Source organism: Anopheles arabiensis, chromosome 2 (assembly GCF_016920715.1).
Source record: "Anopheles arabiensis isolate DONGOLA chromosome 2, AaraD3, whole genome shotgun sequence".
In the NCBI taxonomy this organism is placed as follows: Eukaryota; Metazoa; Arthropoda; class Insecta; order Diptera; family Culicidae; genus Anopheles; species Anopheles arabiensis.
Window position 1 is genome coordinate 7,457,850 of NC_053517.1, and position 19,971 is coordinate 7,477,820.

The 19,971-nt window shown below is 49.1% G+C and overlaps 1 protein-coding gene across 2 annotated transcripts in view; it reads left to right on the top strand.

Annotated features, from left to right (window-relative positions):
• The window catches only part of LOC120894075 (dynein heavy chain 10, axonemal), a 38,829-nt gene that overhangs the window by 5,918 nt on the left and 12,940 nt on the right, over positions 1-19,971 (top strand). For both annotated transcript variants that reach the window (XM_040296439.1, XM_040296440.1), the window contains exons 9-50: positions 285-475; positions 785-983; positions 1,077-1,163; positions 1,400-1,560; positions 1,933-2,077; positions 3,005-3,118; positions 3,264-3,456; positions 3,573-3,839; positions 4,078-4,185; positions 5,034-5,122; positions 5,681-5,764; positions 6,945-7,058; positions 7,166-7,755; positions 7,860-8,021; positions 8,118-8,223; positions 8,295-8,377; positions 8,453-8,744; positions 8,824-8,982; positions 9,060-9,212; positions 9,291-9,423; positions 9,543-9,628; positions 9,800-9,934; positions 10,064-10,270; positions 10,569-10,702; positions 10,775-10,855; positions 10,931-11,126; positions 11,246-11,397; positions 11,496-11,577; positions 11,810-11,918; positions 12,392-12,512; positions 12,623-12,792; positions 12,924-13,065; positions 13,148-13,197; positions 13,916-14,041; positions 14,466-14,588; positions 16,066-16,196; positions 16,478-16,900; positions 16,982-17,086; positions 17,161-17,319; positions 18,496-18,606; positions 18,737-19,540; positions 19,614-19,971. In XM_040296439.1, coding sequence (XP_040152373.1) covers positions 285-475; positions 785-983; positions 1,077-1,163; positions 1,400-1,560; positions 1,933-2,077; positions 3,005-3,118; positions 3,264-3,456; positions 3,573-3,839; positions 4,078-4,185; positions 5,034-5,122; positions 5,681-5,764; positions 6,945-7,058; positions 7,166-7,755; positions 7,860-8,021; positions 8,118-8,223; positions 8,295-8,377; positions 8,453-8,744; positions 8,824-8,982; positions 9,060-9,212; positions 9,291-9,423; positions 9,543-9,628; positions 9,800-9,934; positions 10,064-10,270; positions 10,569-10,702; positions 10,775-10,855; positions 10,931-11,126; positions 11,246-11,397; positions 11,496-11,577; positions 11,810-11,918; positions 12,392-12,512; positions 12,623-12,792; positions 12,924-13,065; positions 13,148-13,197; positions 13,916-14,041; positions 14,466-14,588; positions 16,066-16,196; positions 16,478-16,900; positions 16,982-17,086; positions 17,161-17,319; positions 18,496-18,606; positions 18,737-19,540; positions 19,614-19,971 — 7,435 coding nt within the window. The remainder of the gene's footprint in view (positions 1-284; positions 476-784; positions 984-1,076; positions 1,164-1,399; positions 1,561-1,932; positions 2,078-3,004; positions 3,119-3,263; positions 3,457-3,572; positions 3,840-4,077; positions 4,186-5,033; positions 5,123-5,680; positions 5,765-6,944; positions 7,059-7,165; positions 7,756-7,859; positions 8,022-8,117; positions 8,224-8,294; positions 8,378-8,452; positions 8,745-8,823; positions 8,983-9,059; positions 9,213-9,290; positions 9,424-9,542; positions 9,629-9,799; positions 9,935-10,063; positions 10,271-10,568; positions 10,703-10,774; positions 10,856-10,930; positions 11,127-11,245; positions 11,398-11,495; positions 11,578-11,809; positions 11,919-12,391; positions 12,513-12,622; positions 12,793-12,923; positions 13,066-13,147; positions 13,198-13,915; positions 14,042-14,465; positions 14,589-16,065; positions 16,197-16,477; positions 16,901-16,981; positions 17,087-17,160; positions 17,320-18,495; positions 18,607-18,736; positions 19,541-19,613) is intronic.

A 19,971-nucleotide genomic window follows, 5' to 3' on the forward strand; every position in this document is an offset into this window, starting at 1 on the left:
CTATTACAACATTATCCCACCCGTCCGGGGGCTAAGTTGAAACCCATGTCCTGGCTTGACATCGGGAGTGCGAAAACATCAACGGCAACCGGGTCCAATCACGCTCCAGAGACTGACACTCTCGGCCGTGCTGGCGAATGTTGCAAAACCATTAAAAAAAACACATCACCGTGCCCTTTTTATTCTAACACCCAACGATAATCACATTATTTGCTGCCTTTCTGTGCCGGAGTGCCGTTTTAACGAATGCCCCTTTCCCTTCTTCCCACGGCCCTGCTTGGCAGAAAATCAAAACCGGTGATGACTTCAAATTCATCCTATCCATTATACCGAACATAACGATCATACTGAGACACATCTGGACGATGTCAAACTATTACAGCCGGGACGAGAACATGCTCAGCCTGATCGGGAAGATATCGTACGTGTTTGCGGAGAAAGTTAAAATATTAATTAATGTGGATACCATTTTCAAGTAAGTTGTCGCTCCTTTCTAAATCATAATTAACTGGACGTGCAAACGCCGGGACCGTGCCGGGGCGACCCGGGGGGGGCCTGGGCCCGTTCGGGTACTGGGTTTTGGAAAAGTTTAATTAGCAGCAGCAACCCCATGCCCAAACCGCTCTCCATGTGTGTGTTTGTGTGAGTGGCTTGTTGTTTGCATGAGCTGACGAGCCAATTATGCTTTCGGCTGAACTGGCTGTGTGGGTGTGTGAAAAATTAGTGAATTTGTTAGCCAGCAGTTTTGACATTTCGACACGAGCGTTTCGTTCCCCCCCGTTAGACACTCGGCGTCGCACATACACCAGTGCGCCACGAACTGTGCGACGCTGCTGCAGGCGTGGAAGCAATCCTACATGGACACCCGGGCCCAGATCGAGCAGTCGGGCATTGGGTCACGGTGGGAGTTTGACAAGAATGTGTTGTTCCGGGAGATCGATCATATGACGCGCATTAGCCACGATATGGCAAACATTGCCCAGGTACGCGTGACTTCCTTTTTTCGATTGAGAGATAGAGTTTGCGCATCGCAACATCTGGTGATTGACAAGCTTGTTTTTGGTGATCATTTTTAGATTTTCCTGGATTTTGAAAACATCTTCGATGCGAACTTCAAAGCCATGATTACCGATCCGGAGGAGGTGGATAACACATTGAGCAAGGTGAGTGAGTTCCATGGGTTGCATGATAAAAGCCCTAGACAGGAAAGCATGTTTCCCGGAAGGCTTTTCATAGTGTCCTAGGTAGCGAAAGCACTTTTTCTCATCGCACAAAGAAAAGCCTAACGTTAAGTAGAAATTCATCAGCGCTAATGATATCCATTCTTTCGTGTCCCTGCGTGCCTGTCCCGCGGTAATGCGCTAACTGCTTGGTCTGGTGGCTGCTGCTGCCGGGGTAGGTTTATCACCTCATCACTCATATCATCGCGGCCGACTACGACATCTTTGTGTCGAGCAATTTGGCCAACTGGGAGGCAACGCTGGACTTCTTTTACAAGTCCGTCGAGGGGGTGGAGAGGGAAGCGAAGGTAGCGCTGGACCGCTGCATCCCATCGCTCCGGTAAGTACGGCCCCAAACTCTTTTGAGGACGCGAGGACACAATCACCGTGTTAGTCGCAACATAAATCACCAATAATCCGGTGAATTCAGTGGGGTTGGGTGTGTGTGCACACCGACATCATTCGGACATGTTTTTCCTTTTCTGAAACCCTGTTTTCTCCTGTTTCTCATCCCTTTTCTCGTCCCTTTGCTTTCCCACACCGGATCGCTTCCACCTTCACACACGACTGCACAACTACGTGTGCTCTGCAACGATTCTTCATCGCTTCATCGGAACACCTTCGCAAACGGGCCGCCCGGATTCGATTGCCACCGGGGTGGTGCCGGTGCTACCAACACACCTTGCCCCCCCCCCCCCCTCCTATGCAACAGGTCCGCCGAGCTGGGGCTGGAGCTGATAAAAAATTTAGACCGCATAGAAACACGGCCGGCATTGGCAAAGCATTTATCATCCAAGTATGAAAATATTATGAAACAATTCCTGGCGGAAGTCGGCATGGTTGAGCACGAGTTTCTGGTACATAAATAAATGTGTTGTCATCTTTTAGTGCAGGTACTTTAGGCGCAGGCGACAGGCACTGACACAGCAGCAGCAGCGAAGAGTGTGGGCGAACGGCGGAAAAGAACGGCGGAACGGCGGAAAGCTTCCCAGCAAATCCACCCGGACCGGGCAGCGGTGGATCGTAACTTTTGCTCAGTTTGGTGTCGTGTTTTTTTTTTGCCTTCTTTTTGCGATGTTTTTGCGAACAAGAAACAGTGCAGCCAAACTGAAAGATTTGAAAAAGGGGAAAGATTATTTCCCATTTTTTGTTTCCGTTCCCCTCCCGCACTCTTCTCTTCACCCATTCGAAGGGGTACTCCAGCGCAGCATTCTACATCACCTGGCGGCATTTGTTTCGCTAGTTGCTGTTTGTTGCAGATTTGATTACGCTTTCACATGCACACTCATGTCGGCACCAATTTCGCGGGACAAAAACACAGCAAGAGCAATCCCCCCGTAAGTGGAAGCGAAAAAAGTGCCATGCAATTTATATCGTTCTTCGTAATTGATTCCCCGGTTCAAGACGCTGTTGTTATGGCGGCCCGCAAAACACGTGCCTACCGGGGGAGGGGGGACGACGGTGGCACACAAACTTTTCCATCTCAAGCGCCGGAAAACTTTACCTCGCTCGCTTGCTGCTGCTGCTGCTGCTGCTCGGGCATTATTAATGGCTTCCGGAAATCAATTCAAAAGTTGCAATGCCTTTTGCAAAAGCCGCTGAGGAGCGCGCGCGCTCACGGTCCTGACCGGTGTGTGTGTGTGTGAGTGGTGCCTGCGTCTGCCATTAAGTCGTTTACAATTCTACCGCATTTAACTTGCCCATCATTTTTCCAGCAGCTTGTGACAAATTTTGATTCCTCTTGTTTTTCGTTCCAATCTTCCGTTTCATTCCGGCCCACACAGAAGCACAAAAACAATCCGCCCCTGCAGCGCAATGAGCCGTGTCACGTGGGTGCCGTGTTTTGGGTGCGTTCGCTGCTGAACTTCATCCGGAAATCTATGACCGCGTTTAGAGAGGTAGGTGTGCGCCCAGCGTCACCTATTGTTTTGTTGAAAAAACTGCATGACACATTACACAGCTGGAGCGGATTTTGAAGTGGTGATATTTTTCCCTATTTTTCTTGCTTTCTTTGTCCTTCCCGGAACCCTGTTTGCGTACCAGTTTGAGGCCAGCAAACAGCAGGCGGAAACTTCGCTCCAGCGCAGCGCGTTCGGCCAGTACATGCAGCTGGTGAAGGACTTCCAGGCGTACGAGAAGGACAACTTTCAAAAGTTCACCACGTACGGCACCAAAACGGTGAACGGCGTGCTGAAGCGCAACATTTTGAAGCTGGAATTTTGCGACACAATGCTCGGTAAGGTGGGGAAGGGGAATCAAGCCATTTCTGTAGTGACACTGCGGAGCCCACACATTGTTCTTGCTTGGGCCAAGTAACTAACCCGTTTTTCTTCATCAATTTTCACCGTGCAGAGCTGCAGAAGGAGCGAAAAGCGTCCAAAGCGAAGAAAGACAAACTGTCCGCCCGGCGGCCCTCCGCCCTGATGACCGGCAAGGACCGGTCCCGGTACACCAACATTGCCACCGCGGTCCGCTGGCTCGTCAACCGGCCGGACGCGCTCGATCCGCAGCTGGCCCTCGCGCAGAAGCTGGTCCGGGCGGCACGCAACACACCGTCGCAGATTTCCTCCAGCGGCTCGCAGACCCCGGCCAGCGAGTTCAAAATCAATCAAGCCCAGCGTAAGTCGTAGCGCGCCGACTGGAGCGCGCCAAACTTTTGTCCAGTAAATTGATTTTTCACATCCCCATCGGGAAGTGGGGTGTGCTACTTAACGCTAAATGTTGCTGTTGTAACAAAAACAGCATTACTTTCCTCCCTGTGTTGCGGGGGATAAAGTTTGATGGGTGAACAGTGTGATACTCTCCATTCTTTCCTTTGGTTTTCTTGATCGTTTTTTTTACATTTCGAACCAAACAGTGATGGTGTCAGCAGTTTCGCAAAAGAAAATTCCCACGTGGCGCGAAGTAATCGGCGAATCGGTGCTCATCGAGTACAAGCTCAAGTTTGCATTGAACTTTTCCTACGGTAAGATGCTTTTTCCATTCTCTGTTCCAGTGCTTCTGGTCAGCTCTGGTCTGCATGGCTTGAAGATGGGTTGAGAGGTGGAGCTGTCCTTTCCCCGGTCGGCGCTTACCGGTGCTGCTTATCTGTTCGCGTACAGTTTTGCGCTTATAAAATGCTGTCTAAATAATCGGTTTGAAGATCCCGGGGTTTGAAGATCCCGGGGTGTGCACGAACGTCTCGACCGCACTGCCGCTGTGTGGACTGGCCTCAAGTGGGACGCAGTGTAGCTGGCTGAATGAATATTCTATTCCCTCTCCAAACAGGAGCGATTTCGAGCCCCGTCCGTCGTACCTTCGCACTGGATGGGTTTCTTCATTTTTCAACTATCAAAGGAGAAGATATACCACACGCCAACCGGCCCGAAACCCGGAACACGGAGCAAGCTGATTATCATTTTCATTTCCAATAACCAACAGAAGTGGCTTTTGATTTATTCTTGTTCTCGTCCGCTCCGTCCACTGCCGGCGCCATCTTCCATCGCAGAAGTAACGTTTTTTGTTTGTTTGGTTGTATGTGTGCTGCCAGCATCTATTCAATTTATGCTACACTAAAGCGCTGGCGAAAGGACTCTCAACCTCTCAACACCACCCTCACCCCGTTTGCCTTTGTCCTCGCACAAGATGCGGCGATATCAAATCCGGTCGTTACACTTTTTCGGCGAGCAGAGAGGACTGCCAGCTTCACTGTCTTTAGCGGCGCGTCCATTTACTGTATATACGTATACGATTGTTTTTTTGTTTCTTCTCATTCCATGTGCCACCACACAAACACGCACACATGGCCCATGGTTTCCACACACGGTCGGGCAGACATATTCGACGTCATCAACGAAGGTCAACAGTTCGAGTATTTGGGATTCGCATTAAGTCCCACCATTAGGATGGCCATTATGAGAAAAGTAAGCAATATTTTCTTTTCCACTTTTGCTCCACCACCACCACCACCACCACCCCTTGGTAGTTTGACGTTTGTCGTTTGATTTGTACCCGGTAGTCGGCCAAAGACACACCAACGCTTCCTCTTTCGTCGGCGTTGAAGGTTCGGCGCTTCAACGTATTATACCTTAAATTTTGGCACAGCTAGCTCTCTGCATCGCGTGAGTGCCACCCCACAGGGAGGGGTGCTGGGCGGCCGGTTGGGCGCTTCCCTTTGGGCCGAGATTTTTGTCCGTAGGTCGTTGGACGGTACCTGTCGTAGAAAGTTATTGCCGTCCCCTTACCTTATGGCACCCGGGTGACAGCGATATATTTCAAAGTCGTGCCGAGAATGCTGCAAAGGACGGGTTGGAGCTGAGTGTTTTTGGTAGTTCGTTTTTTTTATCTTTTTCCGTTGCAGGTAGAAATGAATCGGTGGACGTAAAAAGCATATTAATGCTTTAACGCTCATTTCTATCCTAGCTCAACGTATAAACGAACTGCATAAACCATTTACCTGTGCCTTTAAATAACTTTTGCAGGACCAACTGTTTCGCGATGTGGAGTGCGTCAGCAAAATGGTCAACCGGTACAACGACATCGTGCTGAATCTATCCACTCCGGAGGTAGGTTATCCATCTTGCAAAATGCCTTTCATCCTTCAGATATTATCGAATTTAATTCAGTTACGCACTAAGTGGAGCAATCGGGCGATGATCGTCTCATTCCGCCACTTCCATCATAATATCGACACACAGTCAGTCGGGCAAAAATGCTTGAAAATAATAATATTATCCCCCTCATCCTGTGGCCCCGGCATGTTAATCAGCTCTTCAATTCCAATTCCATTTTCGGGTTTTATACATCCCGAAAGATGCATTTCCATAATAAATGGGCAAGAAAATCCTTTGTTCCATAAATTATTGACAACACTCGTGCACAAACCGAAACCAATTTCCAAGGTTCTCCGATAGCAAAACCAAAACCAAAGCAAGATTGGCAGGAGACGACGAGCAGAGGGTGTATGAAATGAGAGGGAAAGTGGGGATGCCTATTTCTGCCACACCGCGCTACTCAGTATGCATGCTCGAAGTTCACCAAAGCACAGCAACTTTGGGTCGAAGGAACGGATTGATTTTTGAAATCACCAGCGCCACTCCTCGGTGTGTCACACTGGTGGCGTTTGGAGCGGTTTTCGGTGGGAAAATCCTAGTTAATTCGTATATCCCTTCACCCCCCTCGTCCTGTTATCCCGAACGTATCCCCCGGCATCCTTGGTGGGGCGCGTGTTCATTTCGAGCGTGTCTACCAACGGCACCGCACCGCACCGAGAACGCAAAAATCGCCCCAACGAGCGAGAGAGAGAGAGTATTAATTTATCCGTCGTCATAAATATTCATGCCAAATGATAAGTATACCGGAAAGTTGTTGTCCCCGGGATTGTGGACAGGTTGGTGCACGGGACGAGGGGGAGAAAGGTACGGAGCGGCCCCGTGCGCCGGCCGTATGGTTGGAAGCAGTTGGACACTTCATTCGTCAAGTGGTTTCAATTTCAATCTGTTTGAAGATTTAAGCAAGAACTTCCTGTGAACAGACCCGTCTGGCAGTCGGTCGCGTTGGGTGGGGGGAGGTTTTTTGATTTGCATAAAATTGTATTGCGTTAATTTTTAAGATATTCGGCGATCGTGGTGTGGTAGTCTGCTTGACGGGTTTTAAGATATTCTATTTACATCATATCTGGCAGGGAAAGTATTTTTACGATTTCTGTCCACTCTTTCCTCTTATATCCCTCTCTTTTTCTTCTAGGTTCACTTCTTGCGCAGTCATTTGTACGAAGTGGAAACTATTATCCAGGCGGGTCTGGGCCGCTTCACTTGGCAGTCGTTTAATATTGGAGCTTACGCAGAAAAGTGCCAAACGGTAAAGCAGTAAACTGCGCATTACTGCTGCAAAGTTGTTCAATTTTACACTCACACTAACGCTTTACATTTTCACATTTCACCCTCTCGACACACTACATCATCCAGCTAATGAAGAGCTTATCGTCGCTGGTATCGCAAATTGGGTACATCAGCAACGACATCAAGGTGCGTATCGAGCGGCTCGAGTCGTTCGCGATGTTCGAACTGGACGGCGATAAAGCAAAGGAAGCGCGCGTCACTGCATCGGAGGTGGTGCTGAAAGCACCGACGCAACAAAAGGAACACCATCATTCGCACCACCACTCGTCCCACCGCCAGCAGCACCATCAGCAGCAGTCGCACCAGGACTCCCTGCGCCACGAAAGCGCTACGCCGACCGATGGAGCGCCGGCGGTGACGATGGCAACGGTGCGGGCCGACGATGCCGGCACCGATCTGGAGAAGCGACAAAAGCGGCCGAAGAAAGTGTCCATCAAGGAGACGGACGATAGCGTGAAGCCGTGCCGGGAGTACTTCGACGCACTGGCCAAGGATCGCAATGCGAAAACGATCAAGCTGCTGCAGCTGTACGATTCCATCGGACCGATACTGATTAAGCTGGAAAGCCTGGTGCTCGGTACGTTTACGGGCGAGTGTCCCGAGATGAAGTACTACTACAACCACTGGGAGAAACAAGTGTTTGGTTGCTTCACCAGGTGAGAGAATGAAGGGAACGGGCCCGTTTGGAGCACAATATCAAGTAACAGCAAATAAACCTTACCGCTACTGCTTTGCTCGTGCTTTGCTGCGCCCCACCCAGATTTGCAGCGAAAAACTTGGAAAAGTTCATGAATCATCTGCTGCACAATCAGCCCCTGTTCGAGGTGGATGCAATCTTGACGGTGCCGGAAATACTGATGCGACCATCGTCAACGGACGCGTACAGCATCATGATCAGCTCGGTGAAGGATTTTCTGCTCCGGTGAGCATATGGGGGAAGGTTTTGCTTTGCGCCTGATGAAGTTTAATTGCATCAATTGTTTCGCTGAGTGAGTATCAAATTTTGTTTCTTCGGTAGATTGAAAAATTTTAAACGCTGGACGGCCGAAACCTGTCTTCCGTGTCCGGTGACCAAGTGCGAGGACAAAGAGTTTTACTTCACCTTTTTTGAGGATGTCGTTCAGGTATGTTAGAGGGCACAGCATGCAGAGGAAGAATGTTTGGTACATTAAGATGTATCTTTTGTAAAAATCAGATTCCTCGGGTGTGTGATTTGGTAATAAATCTGCAGCAATCGATCCAGCAACTTGTCACGGAGGTACTCACCTACTTGAAAAGGTAAGTAATCTCACTCCAATTCTACAGTTGATATGCGTCTCAACCTTCTGAACCATTTTTTATTTGAATCGCCAGCTGGCAAAAGTATCGAAACCTTTGGATGTATGAAAAAATGAGCGTTTGCGAGAAGTTTCTCAACCAAAACGTGTCGCTAGCACAGCTGGACGAGAAGTTCATCTACTACACGCAGATCGTGAATGAGCTGGAGCGGCACAAACCGTTCCACGACATTAAAAGTATTCGCGTCAACCTGAAGCCACTCATCCGCGGCATCGTCGACCATGCCGTCGAGTGGCGCAATACGCTGGGCAACATTCTTGCCGAACGGACGCGTCAGCAGATGATAGAACTGCACGAGCACATGGTGGTAGGTGGTTCAGCTTCGCAGGTGCTTGCCTCGGCCCTCATGGTTCTTCAGTTAATGAGTGGGTTTGTTTGTTGTGCAGAGTTTAAGGAACGATCTGGATAAGAATGTGAAGGAGCTGTCTCACTTCAAGACAGTGATGCAAACGATACAAACCATTCAATCGACCACGCTGACGGTGGAGCTGAAAATACACGAAATACAGGAGATTTACAACATTCTCGAAGAGCATCGCATCAAGGTGAGCTGCGGCGCCGCATGGCAGAATAAGTCGCACGATTTTTGTACCAATGTTCTCACGATTTCCAACCAACACAGTTCCCCCTGGGCGATATGATTATGGCGTACCATTTGGAGAAGCGATGGAAAAAAATCTACCACTCCGCGTTGCTGCGTTCGGGCAAGCTGCAACCGACCAAGGCAAAGTTTGCCGAAATTACGCAAAAAGAAATACAAACGTTCAGCGACGAGGTAGGTCCGGGCCAGCACACCAGCACCTGCGTTTGTATTGGATTGTGACTGTGTTGTTTTTGCTTTCTGTTTTGCAAGCTTGCAAAGTTTATAACGAAATTCCGCACCGAAGGGCCCGGCACGGTCGGGCTTGACCTGGACAGGGGCGTCGAGCTGATGGATTCGTACGGCAAAGAAATCGAACTAATGGATCGTCAACGCATCGAGCTAGGTAGGGTTGAGCTTTGTTCCGCAACTGGCAACCGGGAACGAGCAAAGCACACACATTGATGCCTTTTAAAAAATGTACTGTGTATGCTTGTTGTTTTTTTGTTCTCCCACGCTTTCTAGAAAATGCCGAAAAGCTGTTTGATATTCCATTAACGGATTACAGTGATTTTTTGCAATGCAAGCACGAGTACGAAGAAATACAAGTGGTAAGTGAGTGCGACCGCAGGCCGTGCAGGCCCTGACAACGACACAAATGGTCAAATTGTGATGCCCAAAGTAAAAACGCAATTTTGTCTAATTGAATTGTCGCTAGCAGTGATAGGAAATTGGGTAATGAATGATAAAATGTGATTTCGCCATTGCTCTTCCCTACCCAGGTCTACAAACTGTACGTGCAGCAGAAAGTCGCCCGAGAGAAGTGGTCCCACACGCTGTGGGCCAATCTAAACCCCCAGGCACTGCTGGAGGGTATCGACAATTTTATGAAGGAGTTCCGAATGCTGCCCAAAAATGTGAGCTTCTCTAACACACACACACACAACCAATCCGGTGCAAAAAAGCCGTAGAAACTGTTTCTTTTTTTTTTGGTTATTTGATTTCTCACTCGTTCGCTTCCCGTTTTCATCCGACTACCGGCACAGATTCGGCAAGCGCCCGTTGGTCAAGCGCTGGACACGAAAATGAAGCAATTCAAATCGTCCATTCCGCTAATGCTGAGCCTAAAGGACGAAGCGCTGCGCACGCGGCACTGGGAGAAGCTAATGGAAAAAACTGGTCAACATTTCGACATGTCAGCGGACCGATTCACGCTCGAGAACATGTTTGCGATGGAGCTGCATAAGTATCAGGTAGGTTTTGCAGTGATTAATTTTTTACCCACCATGTAGGGGAGAGCATGAAAAAAAAACAGCCGTACGTAGCGGGAGGAGTATGTTTTTGGAGAGACTGTTTCTGCTGATTAATGAAGTCTGGATGCTAGTGGATCGGCGAGTGAACATAAATAATGTTCGAACCGAAGGCTGTCAGCACACTAATTATTATTCTTGAAGCGTAGAGCGTTTGCAACCACCAATACCTTTCGGTCGGCTTACATGAGCTACAATTTCGTATTGTTTTTCTTATCGCGACTGTTTTCCCGTTTGAAAGGACATTGCCGAAGAGATCATCAATAACGCTATCAAGGAGCTTGCGATCGAACGTAGCGTGCAGGAAATAAACGACATCTGGGAGCGGATGTGCTTCAACATGATACGCTACGAGAAGGGTGGTCGAGTGAGAGGGTAAGGGAGCGTGAGCGAAATCAAAGCCCCCATTTCCATCAATTAAACAATGCGGTCGTTGATTATTTTTAGGCACATTCTTGGAGCAACGGATGAAATTATGCAAGTGCTTGAAGAAAATTCCATGAACCTACAATCCATGGCAGCATCCCAGTAAGATATCTCTGAGTACACCAAGCCAAGCAAACCTTTTTTTTTTCACACACCAACATGTCTCTCACTCCACAGATTTATTGGCCCGTTCATGTCCAAGGTTCAGCAGTGGGAAAAGGATCTTACCCTCATATCGGAAATCATCGACGAATGGATTAGCGTGCAGCGAAAGTGGCTGTACCTGGAGGGCATTTTTATCGACGGTGACATCAGCAGCCAATTGCCGGAGGAGGCCAAAAATTTCAACACCATCGATGAGGAATTCCGTGAGGTGAGATATGGTTAAAACAGTGACCTGTCCACTCGGACCATGGTTGAGGGTGGCGGTACTTTAATTGCTTGACATTTTTATGATGTATTCTCGTGTATCGACATGTGATTAAACATCAGATAATGCGGAACAGCAACGATAATCCGCTCGTGACGGCTGTGTGCCTTGTCCCGGGCCGCTTGAACGATTTCATGCGCCTCGGATCCGCACTTGACGGTTGTCAGAAATCGCTCAACGACTATCTGGAGCAAAAGCGTAGAGCATTCCCAAGGTAAGTGTTTTGTGGACCACAGTGCGGACATGCCGTCATTACACGGCACACCTAAATATTCATCATCTTTTCTCCCACACGCACTGGGGCTGTCACAGGTTCTACTTTATATCGACGGACGAGCTGCTATCCATACTGGGCGACAGTGAGCCGACGTGCGTCCAGGAGCACATCATAAAGGTGAAGTTTATTTCCTTTTTCCCGCTTGCCCCTTGTGTCCTCTTCATCAAACATTCAGCACTAAACAGGTTGGCGGTAGCACCTGACCTGACTGCTTGTTTAAAACCAGCACACCAGGAAGCGGCCACAGACCGCTGGGTTACCTAAAAAGTTTACTGCCACTTTGCAAGCTGTTACCTCATGCCGGTTCCAATTACTCGAGACATTGACGCACAAATTTTCGCACTTGCAGATGTTCGATAACATAAAATCTTTACGATTTGCTAAAGATCGATTCGACACGCCGACTGTAACGGCCATGATTTCCAGCGAGGGCGAAGTGATGGAGTTCGAGAACCAGGGTATGTATGTCATCGTCATCGGCCTCCAGTGAACCCTCCCAGGCCTACCATCGCTCCCTCTGATGGGCTTCGGTTTCGATGGATCCGACATGAGCAAATTGAGCGTCCACCACCATGGACCTAGCAGCGCAACGAGGTGGAAAATATTTCACAATTTTTCATTTTATTACCTCACGTTCTGTTGTACCCCGCTGGCTGCTGGTGGAGCTTTATTTTATAGCACAGTGAATGTATCAATCGCTCGAACCTTCCAAAACTGTCCTTTGTGCGGACGCTGTGGTATAAACTGTGCAACCGTCCGGAGGGCGTGTCGTGAAGGGAAGGAAGTGTTGTTGTGGCTTCTCCAAGACATAACCACACACACGCACGCATGCATCGGGAAGAAAAGAGGGGGAGGGAGCGTGTTACAAAACTTGTTGTCCCCTTTATTGATTTCCATTTTGCTTTTATTTTTTATTTTTCGGCCGTAACAGTGCCGGTAAAGGAGCGGGTCGAGAACTGGATGAACGAGGTGTTGAAGGAAATGCGTCGGACCAATCGATTTATAACGAAGAAAGCAATCTTCCATTACGGCAAGGATCGCGAACTCGGACGGTTAGTAGGCACCCTCCAATCCTCCCATCCCGCAAAAGGTGTAATATTCTACGCACGTTTTTCTCTCACTCCCTCTACCCGTGCCTTTCGACTGTTGGCTTCATCTCTAGGCCGGACTGGATTATGCTTTACCAGGGCATGGTTTGTCTCGCTGCCAATCAAGTCTGGTGGACGGCGGAGGTCGAGGAGGTGTTCGCTAAGGTGCGCCACGGCAACAAGCGTGCGATGAAGGAATATCTGCAGGAGCAGAACCGCCAGCTCGACGAGCTCGTGCTGAAAGGTAAGGCCGTGATTTGGGCGCGGCCCGTCTTTGCCGACAGCTCTTCAATATTAACTTGGGAAGCGGGAAGCTCCAAGGTAAAATGTGTGCGTGTGTTTGGGTTACTAATAGAAACATTTCGTTTTTGGCAGTGCGCGCTAATCTGACACCCAATGATCGTCTTAAGTTCAAAACGATTGCCACCATCGACGTGCATGCACGGGACATTATCGAAGGGTTCGTGCGGGATAGCATTCTGGACGCTCACGAGTTCGGTTGGGAAAGTCAGCTTCGGTAAGAGAGGGATGGGCGTTGAAATAGACTTGTGAATAATTGGGACCTTAATTTCGACTTTATTTATATCTCTTTGCCATAGGTTTTATTGGATACGAGAAATGGATAATTTGTATGTGCTTCAATGTACAGGTAAGATTTGTGTGGAAAGTTCAAGCAAATTCAAGTGAATTCACAATTCCAGCAAATTAATCTGTTACTAACTATTACGAAACGTTGCCTTTAGCTTGTGTTCTTTCTGTAGATCATATGGATGATTGTGGATGATTGTAGATCATATCGAGATACCTTTTCCAACACTGCACTTCTTCGAATTGTTACTGCTCTTTCTGTCTAGGATAGGTTTTTTTTCTTTGTTTTTGATTCTCATCCCAGAAACAATCTCCTTCCTCCCCAAAGGGTTCCCAAGTATCTTGCACAATCATTCCTCAGTGTTCTTTACCGTACCGTTGCCCGTTGGGTTTCCGGAAAGCTACTTCAAATCCTGTACTAATTACATTTCGTTTCTGATTGCTCCTCATCGGCCCAACCTCACTGCACCGCGCACACGCCTCCGTGCCCGGACTGGATGGCCGGACTCTGGCCCGGTACGATGGACGAAACATTCGTCTTGTGCTCTGGCACTCGCCGACGACAACCGTCATCGTTCGGTCTGCCATCGAACCGAACCCGGCATAAATTGGACGATCCCGGGCATCGAATCACTGTCGAACATCATTGCCATATGGTGCATGGGCACAACGCTCTCGAAAACGGATCCGTCGCCATCGATGACAACGATCCCAAACCTGCTGACACGATGCTGACGACGTCCACGACGACGACGACGACGACGACGATGATTTGATAGGAAAATTCGATTACGGTTACGAGTATATGGGATTAAATGGACGGCTCGTTATTACGCCATTGACTGATAGGATATATTTAACAATCACGCAAGCTTTGACGATGAATTTGGGCGGTGCACCAGCTGGTAAGTGATTATCGATGGGTCTGGCCGACCCCCGGAGCACACGATGAGGACGACGACGCAGACCGAAGATAAGACATTTGCCGTTGCAGTGACCGCGTGTGCCGGTGACAACTTTCATTTAGATTTTGCATCCATTATACGCTGCAATCTCCCCACAGGGGAACCACGGTGAAACCACCCTGTGTGGCATTTGCACACTCACACACACACACAAATGTTGGCCACAGCAACACACAACAGTGCAGCAAAGCAGACACACGGCTGCCTAATCTCAGCACGTTGCTGTTTTTCGGATGCACCGGGACAGAGTTTCGCAATCAGTCGCTGCACATTTGTCTCTTATCGGAAAGCGGACGTTTGTTTCCACATGTGTTTATCTGGCGTTCCTTTTGTAACTAATCCCGAAACGTTTCGTTTCGTGCAGGTCCTGCCGGTACGGGCAAGACCGAAACGACGAAAGATTTAGCCAAAGCGATGGCACTGCTTTGCGTCGTAACGAACTGCGGCGAGGGCATGGACTTTCGGGCGGTCGGAACGGTACTGTCAGGTATGTATGGTTTTTGGGAGGCTTTCGGTTCTCGGTCTGGACGTCTCAGTCTTATACTAGGGCCATTTGCCAATGTGTAATGTGTGGACAGTGTAGCTGCCGTCAGTTATCTAGCCGGAAGATACAATGTAACCGATTATTTGTTCATTGTGAATCGTTCAAAACTGATTGTTTTAAAAGTGTCGTAAATAATTCAAAAAAACTGAAAGCTTGCAATTGCACACAATTTCCTTTTGCAGAGCAATACCATCATGCTCCACAACGTCTGTGTGTGTGTGTGTATTTGTGATGCTTCATCGCGGCCACTGCGCTGCTGTGCAATTGCTCTCGCCCAACTTTACCTCATTAAAATAATCAAATTGAATCGGAAAATTTATTTCTCAATTTTACGGTTTAACAGTAATCCGCAAACTAAATATCTGCTGATCTGATAACGTGTGCCGCATGCAGTACGGCCAAACCTGTAATTTCGTGCCCGGTTTTGTGTTTCCGTCCGGTTTGCGTGCTTCCGGTAGTCCTCCCAGCCCCAGCTGACAACAGTGCTGGGGCCGACAAGCCACTACAGTTATCGGTACAAGTGGTTTAATCCTCCATCCCCACACACACACACTCGGCACACAGAAGCCAAATGGTACTAGGATACGATGGACAGGAGGTGTGTGTGTGTGAGTGTACAAAGGTTTTCGTGGCGCAATTCATCCTGCTGATGGTTGCTGATTGTGTGACCGCCACAGCCAGCCACCACCGACCGAGGAAACTGGTGGCAGACAACGGCACCAATGTTTAAAACCTTTTTGCATAACTTCAACCGCACAGCCAGGCAGTGTACACGAGGCTTTACACCTTTTTCACACACAGCCGTAACACGGGGGTGGAGGACCTGTTTGCACTGATGCATCCGGTCGGTCCGGATTGCCTTTGCACGCACGCTTTAAACTGAAGGGCGGGAATTGGGTTTGTGATGATGCCGAAAAAGACGACTCGTAGCCCGACACGCACCGTGCACCAATCGGTAATCGGCTTTGCGCTTTATATAAAACACAAATTGCGCTACAAATAAAGCGTGCCTCGCAATGGTGATTCAATTTCGCGGCCCAAAACCACAGATCGCCAGGGGAACACTCCACCGGCCACCTGCGCCACCGGTTGAGACCAAAAGCTAGACCGTGGGCTTGCAGGAGTCACAATTCTATTTCGGGTTGCAATTTTTGCAATACGCGCGCATTAAACAAACGAGCGTGCGGTTAGGCTCTCGCCAGCTCCTGGCGTGTGCGTCCCGATTTGGGGCGAAGGTTGACCGAAACGGGTTTTACAAATGCTATTTGTTTAAATTAAGTCGAAAAGCTAAAGCTTCTTTGCAAATGAGCGTTTGCAGGACAGTGTTGTTGAGCAATTTTCAATACATCGTAGTTGTTTGGCGAAGGAATGTATCAATATTTCAATTACTGATTTACACCGCTCTCCCAACAACGCACAGGACTGACCCAATGCGGTGCCTGGGGATGTTTCGACGAGTTTAACCGTATCGATATCTCCGTGCTGAGTGTCATCTCTACCCAGCTGCAAACGATTAAGACGGCGCTCGTGTGCCGCGTCAAAACATTCATGGTAAGTGCCTTAAGGTCTGGTGTAATCTTTTCCTCCTGATGCTTCTAGCGGTGTGCTCTTGGTGGACTCCGGACGACTACGATTGACTCCGAATGATTCTGAGCGATTTCGGACGGCTCCAGACGATTCTAAATGGCTCCGGATAATGCTGGCCGAACCTACCTTCCGGAGCCGGTTTAGAAATGTTCAAACTCGGATCGGAGTCGACTCTGGATTTTTGTGCCGACTTAACCCAACAATAATGCCTCCCACCATCATCACACGCCTCTGTTTATTTCCAGTTTGAGGGCAACGAGATCAATCTCGATCCCAAGGTCGGCATCTTCATTACGATGAACCCGGGCTATGCCGGGCGCACGGAGCTGCCCGAATCGGTGAAGGCCCTGTTCCGGCCCGTCACCTGTATCATGCCCGATCTGGAGCTGATCTGCATGATATCGCTCTTCTCGGACGGCTTCATCACGGCCAAGGTGCTGGCGAAGAAGATGACCGTGCTGTACAAGATGGCGCGCGAGCAGCTGTCCAAGCAGTACCACTACGACTGGGGCCTTCGATCGCTCAACGCTGTGCTGCGGATGGCCGGCGTGAACAAGCGCAAATCGCCCGAAATTTCGGAAGCTGCCACCCTGATGCGCACGCTGTTCGACATGAACTTTCCCAAGTTTGTGTTTGACGATGTGCCACTGTTTATGGGGCTTATAAAGGTAGGCCCGGTGGCAGTGACATGGTTTTAAAACAAACCTGATTGACATTTAATAACAATGACACCATGCTTCACTCCGCAGGACCTATTTCCCGGCGTAGATTATCCCCGCGTGGGCTACCCGGACTTTAACGAAGCGGTGAAGGAGGTGCTTTTAGCTGATGGATTCATCATCATTCAGAAACAGGTGTGTGTGAGTGTGTGTGATTGAGAAACATTTAATTAGCATATTCATGACGGCTGCATCCATTCATTCGGCAGATGGACAAGGTGCAGCAACTGTACGAAACGATGATGACTCGCCATTCCACGATGGTGGTCGGTCCGACCGGCGGTGGCAAAACGGTCGTCATCAACACGCTGATAAAAGCGCAAACCAACATGGGACTGCCGACGAAATGTACCGTGCTGAATCCAAAGGTAAGAAAATGGCATTCAAATTGTATGCACTGTAGTTGAGAGGTTTTTTGTTGTTGAAAACTTTACAAATGTAACATTAGTTCTTTGCATAACAAAATGGAATATCCCTTGCCATGGCGCTGCTTTTTTTTGTTTTTGACTCTGTTTGAGTCTGCATGTGTGTTTGGTAAAAGATCAAAAGCGACGACCATTGGCAGTGGAACCAATCTCTTTTTTTTTTGTTACACGTTCTGATGCTTTAACCATTCAAAAGAGCTATGCCCATCTTTCGCACCACACCAATCGACCGCCGATATGTGTTCAAAGAACTTGAGCATGCCAATATCGGCTAATGGGTAAGCTCCGGCAAGTCGTCGGTCCACGAGCGTTTGAAATTGTTTGCATCTACACCGATGGGTTGTTGAAAAAGTCGGTGTTGAAAAATGCATTGCGAACCCTCGCTTTCTCTCCTCATTTAGTCCGGCATGCCGGCAGGAACGATGCTGCAAATAATCGTTATCTTGCAATTGGGTACGCAAAGATAAGCTCTTTGTGCGATTGGATCCATCGGGATGCACTTTCCCGAATAGTCAATCCAATTTTGCCAACCGAATCGATCGATCCGGAGGCCTGCCTGCCTGCCTGCGGGGCAAACCAATACCCACGATGGCAGAGGCCCAACCCGTTCTAAGCAAACTCACGTATAAATTAACGTTCGTACCCAGCCCGGTCGTATCCTAGGCAGCCGAAAAAACCAGCCATTTTTGGGGTAAAAAGTTACGACCTCCGTTGCTCCGCTCACCCCATCCGGAATCTCAGATGATGGCGGTACGTCGGATGCCGGTGAAATCGATGCTTTTCTCTTGAATAGAGCGGTAACATGTGCAATACTAGGCAACATTGCGAAATAGGCAACAGCAATAGAGATACCTTCGTTTGGTTGCTTTTTGCTCTTACTGCTCCAAAAAAGAGTTAGTAGATTGGATGGATTTATTTCGCTTTTTTCCCCCCACTCGTTTTGTAAATGTTCTAAATATTGAATATGTGGTGATGAAACCTTTCACAGTCGAGCAGCCGGCCCAGAGTGAATTTCAATCATAGGAAACGAGGGTCCTCTTTCCGATTCTCCCGTCCGGTGGTGTATATTTTTAATATCCTTTTCACAAAAATACATACCCTTTTTTTGGCTCGTTGCAGGCTTGCTCGGTGATAGAGCTGTACGGATTTCTCGATCCGAGTACGCGCGACTGGGTCGATGGATTGTTCTCCAACATTTTCCGCGAGATGAATAAACCCACTGACCGCGATGTAAGTATCAGTTTCCGTGCTCTATTGATTCATTTCCCTGCCGTAAGATCCACGCTGCCCGTGGTTCAACCTGAGGAGAGTTCGACTAATGAAAACCGCACATGCTTTTGCACCCCATTCCACGTTCCAGGAACGGCGTTACGTTTGTTTCGACGGGGACGTCGATGCGCTCTGGATCGAGAACATGAACTCGGTCATGGATGACAACAAACTGCTGACGCTGGCGAACGGCGAGCGCATCCGGCTGAATAGCTACTGTGCGCTGCTGTTTGAAGTTGGTGACCTGGCCTACGCTTCGCCGGCGACCGTTTCCCGGGCCGGCATGGTGTACCTGGATCCGAAAAACCTCGGCTACGTCTGCTACTGGGAGCGGTGGCTGAAGGGGCGCTACCCGGAGGAGCAGGAGATGCTGCAGAAAACGTTCAGCGCGCTCATTCCCGCCGCGATCGATTACATCCTCGAGGGTGTCGATGGCAACAATCAGGAGGATCCGCTCGAGCTGGTCATTCACCAGACGAACCTGAACATGGTGGTGCAGCTGTGCCAGTTTTACGACGCACTGTTTCCGATGAAAACTTCCGCCTGCCCGCACGAGGAGGACGTGGTGGAGTGTGGTTTTGTGCAGTGTGTGTACCTGTCGCTCGGGGCCGCCCTGCTCGAGGAGTCGCGCATCCGGTTCGATGGGTTCGTCAAGCGAAACCTCGAAATGATTGCGGCGGAGGATACGCGCGAAAGTCCCGCCACAACGGGCCAGTTGCCCACGGTGAAGCCGACGCTGTTCGATTACTTCTTCGACATCGAGCGCAAGCAGTGGCTGGCCTGGGAGTGGGTAATCCCGGGCTATGTGCATGATGCGACGCTGCACTTTAGCGACATCTTGGTGCCGACGATGGACACGATGAAGATTGAGAAAATATTGGATCTCATGAATAGGGTAAGAAAATTACCTAGAAGTAGTTTTAACATTTAGTGATATGAGGTTTTGTCTAATTCGTATTAATCGACAGGTTCGTCGTCCGGTCGTTCTGGTGGGCGATCCTGGCACTTCCAAGACGGCAGTAATATCCCACTTTTTGCGCCATCTAAACCGCGACTCGTTCGTCGTGCTCAACATAAACTTTTCCTCCCGCACGTCCTCGATGGACGTGCAGAAGACCATCGAGGCGGCGGTGGAGAAGCGCACGAAGGATATCTTTGGCCCGCCGGTCGGCAAGAAGCTGGTCACCTTCATCGACGACATGAACATGCCGCAGGTGGACAACTACGGCACGCAGCAACCGATCGCGCTGCTGAAGCTGCTGCTAGAGAAGGAGGGCATGTTCGATCGCACCAAGGATTTGAGCTGGAAGAAGTTCAAAGATATGT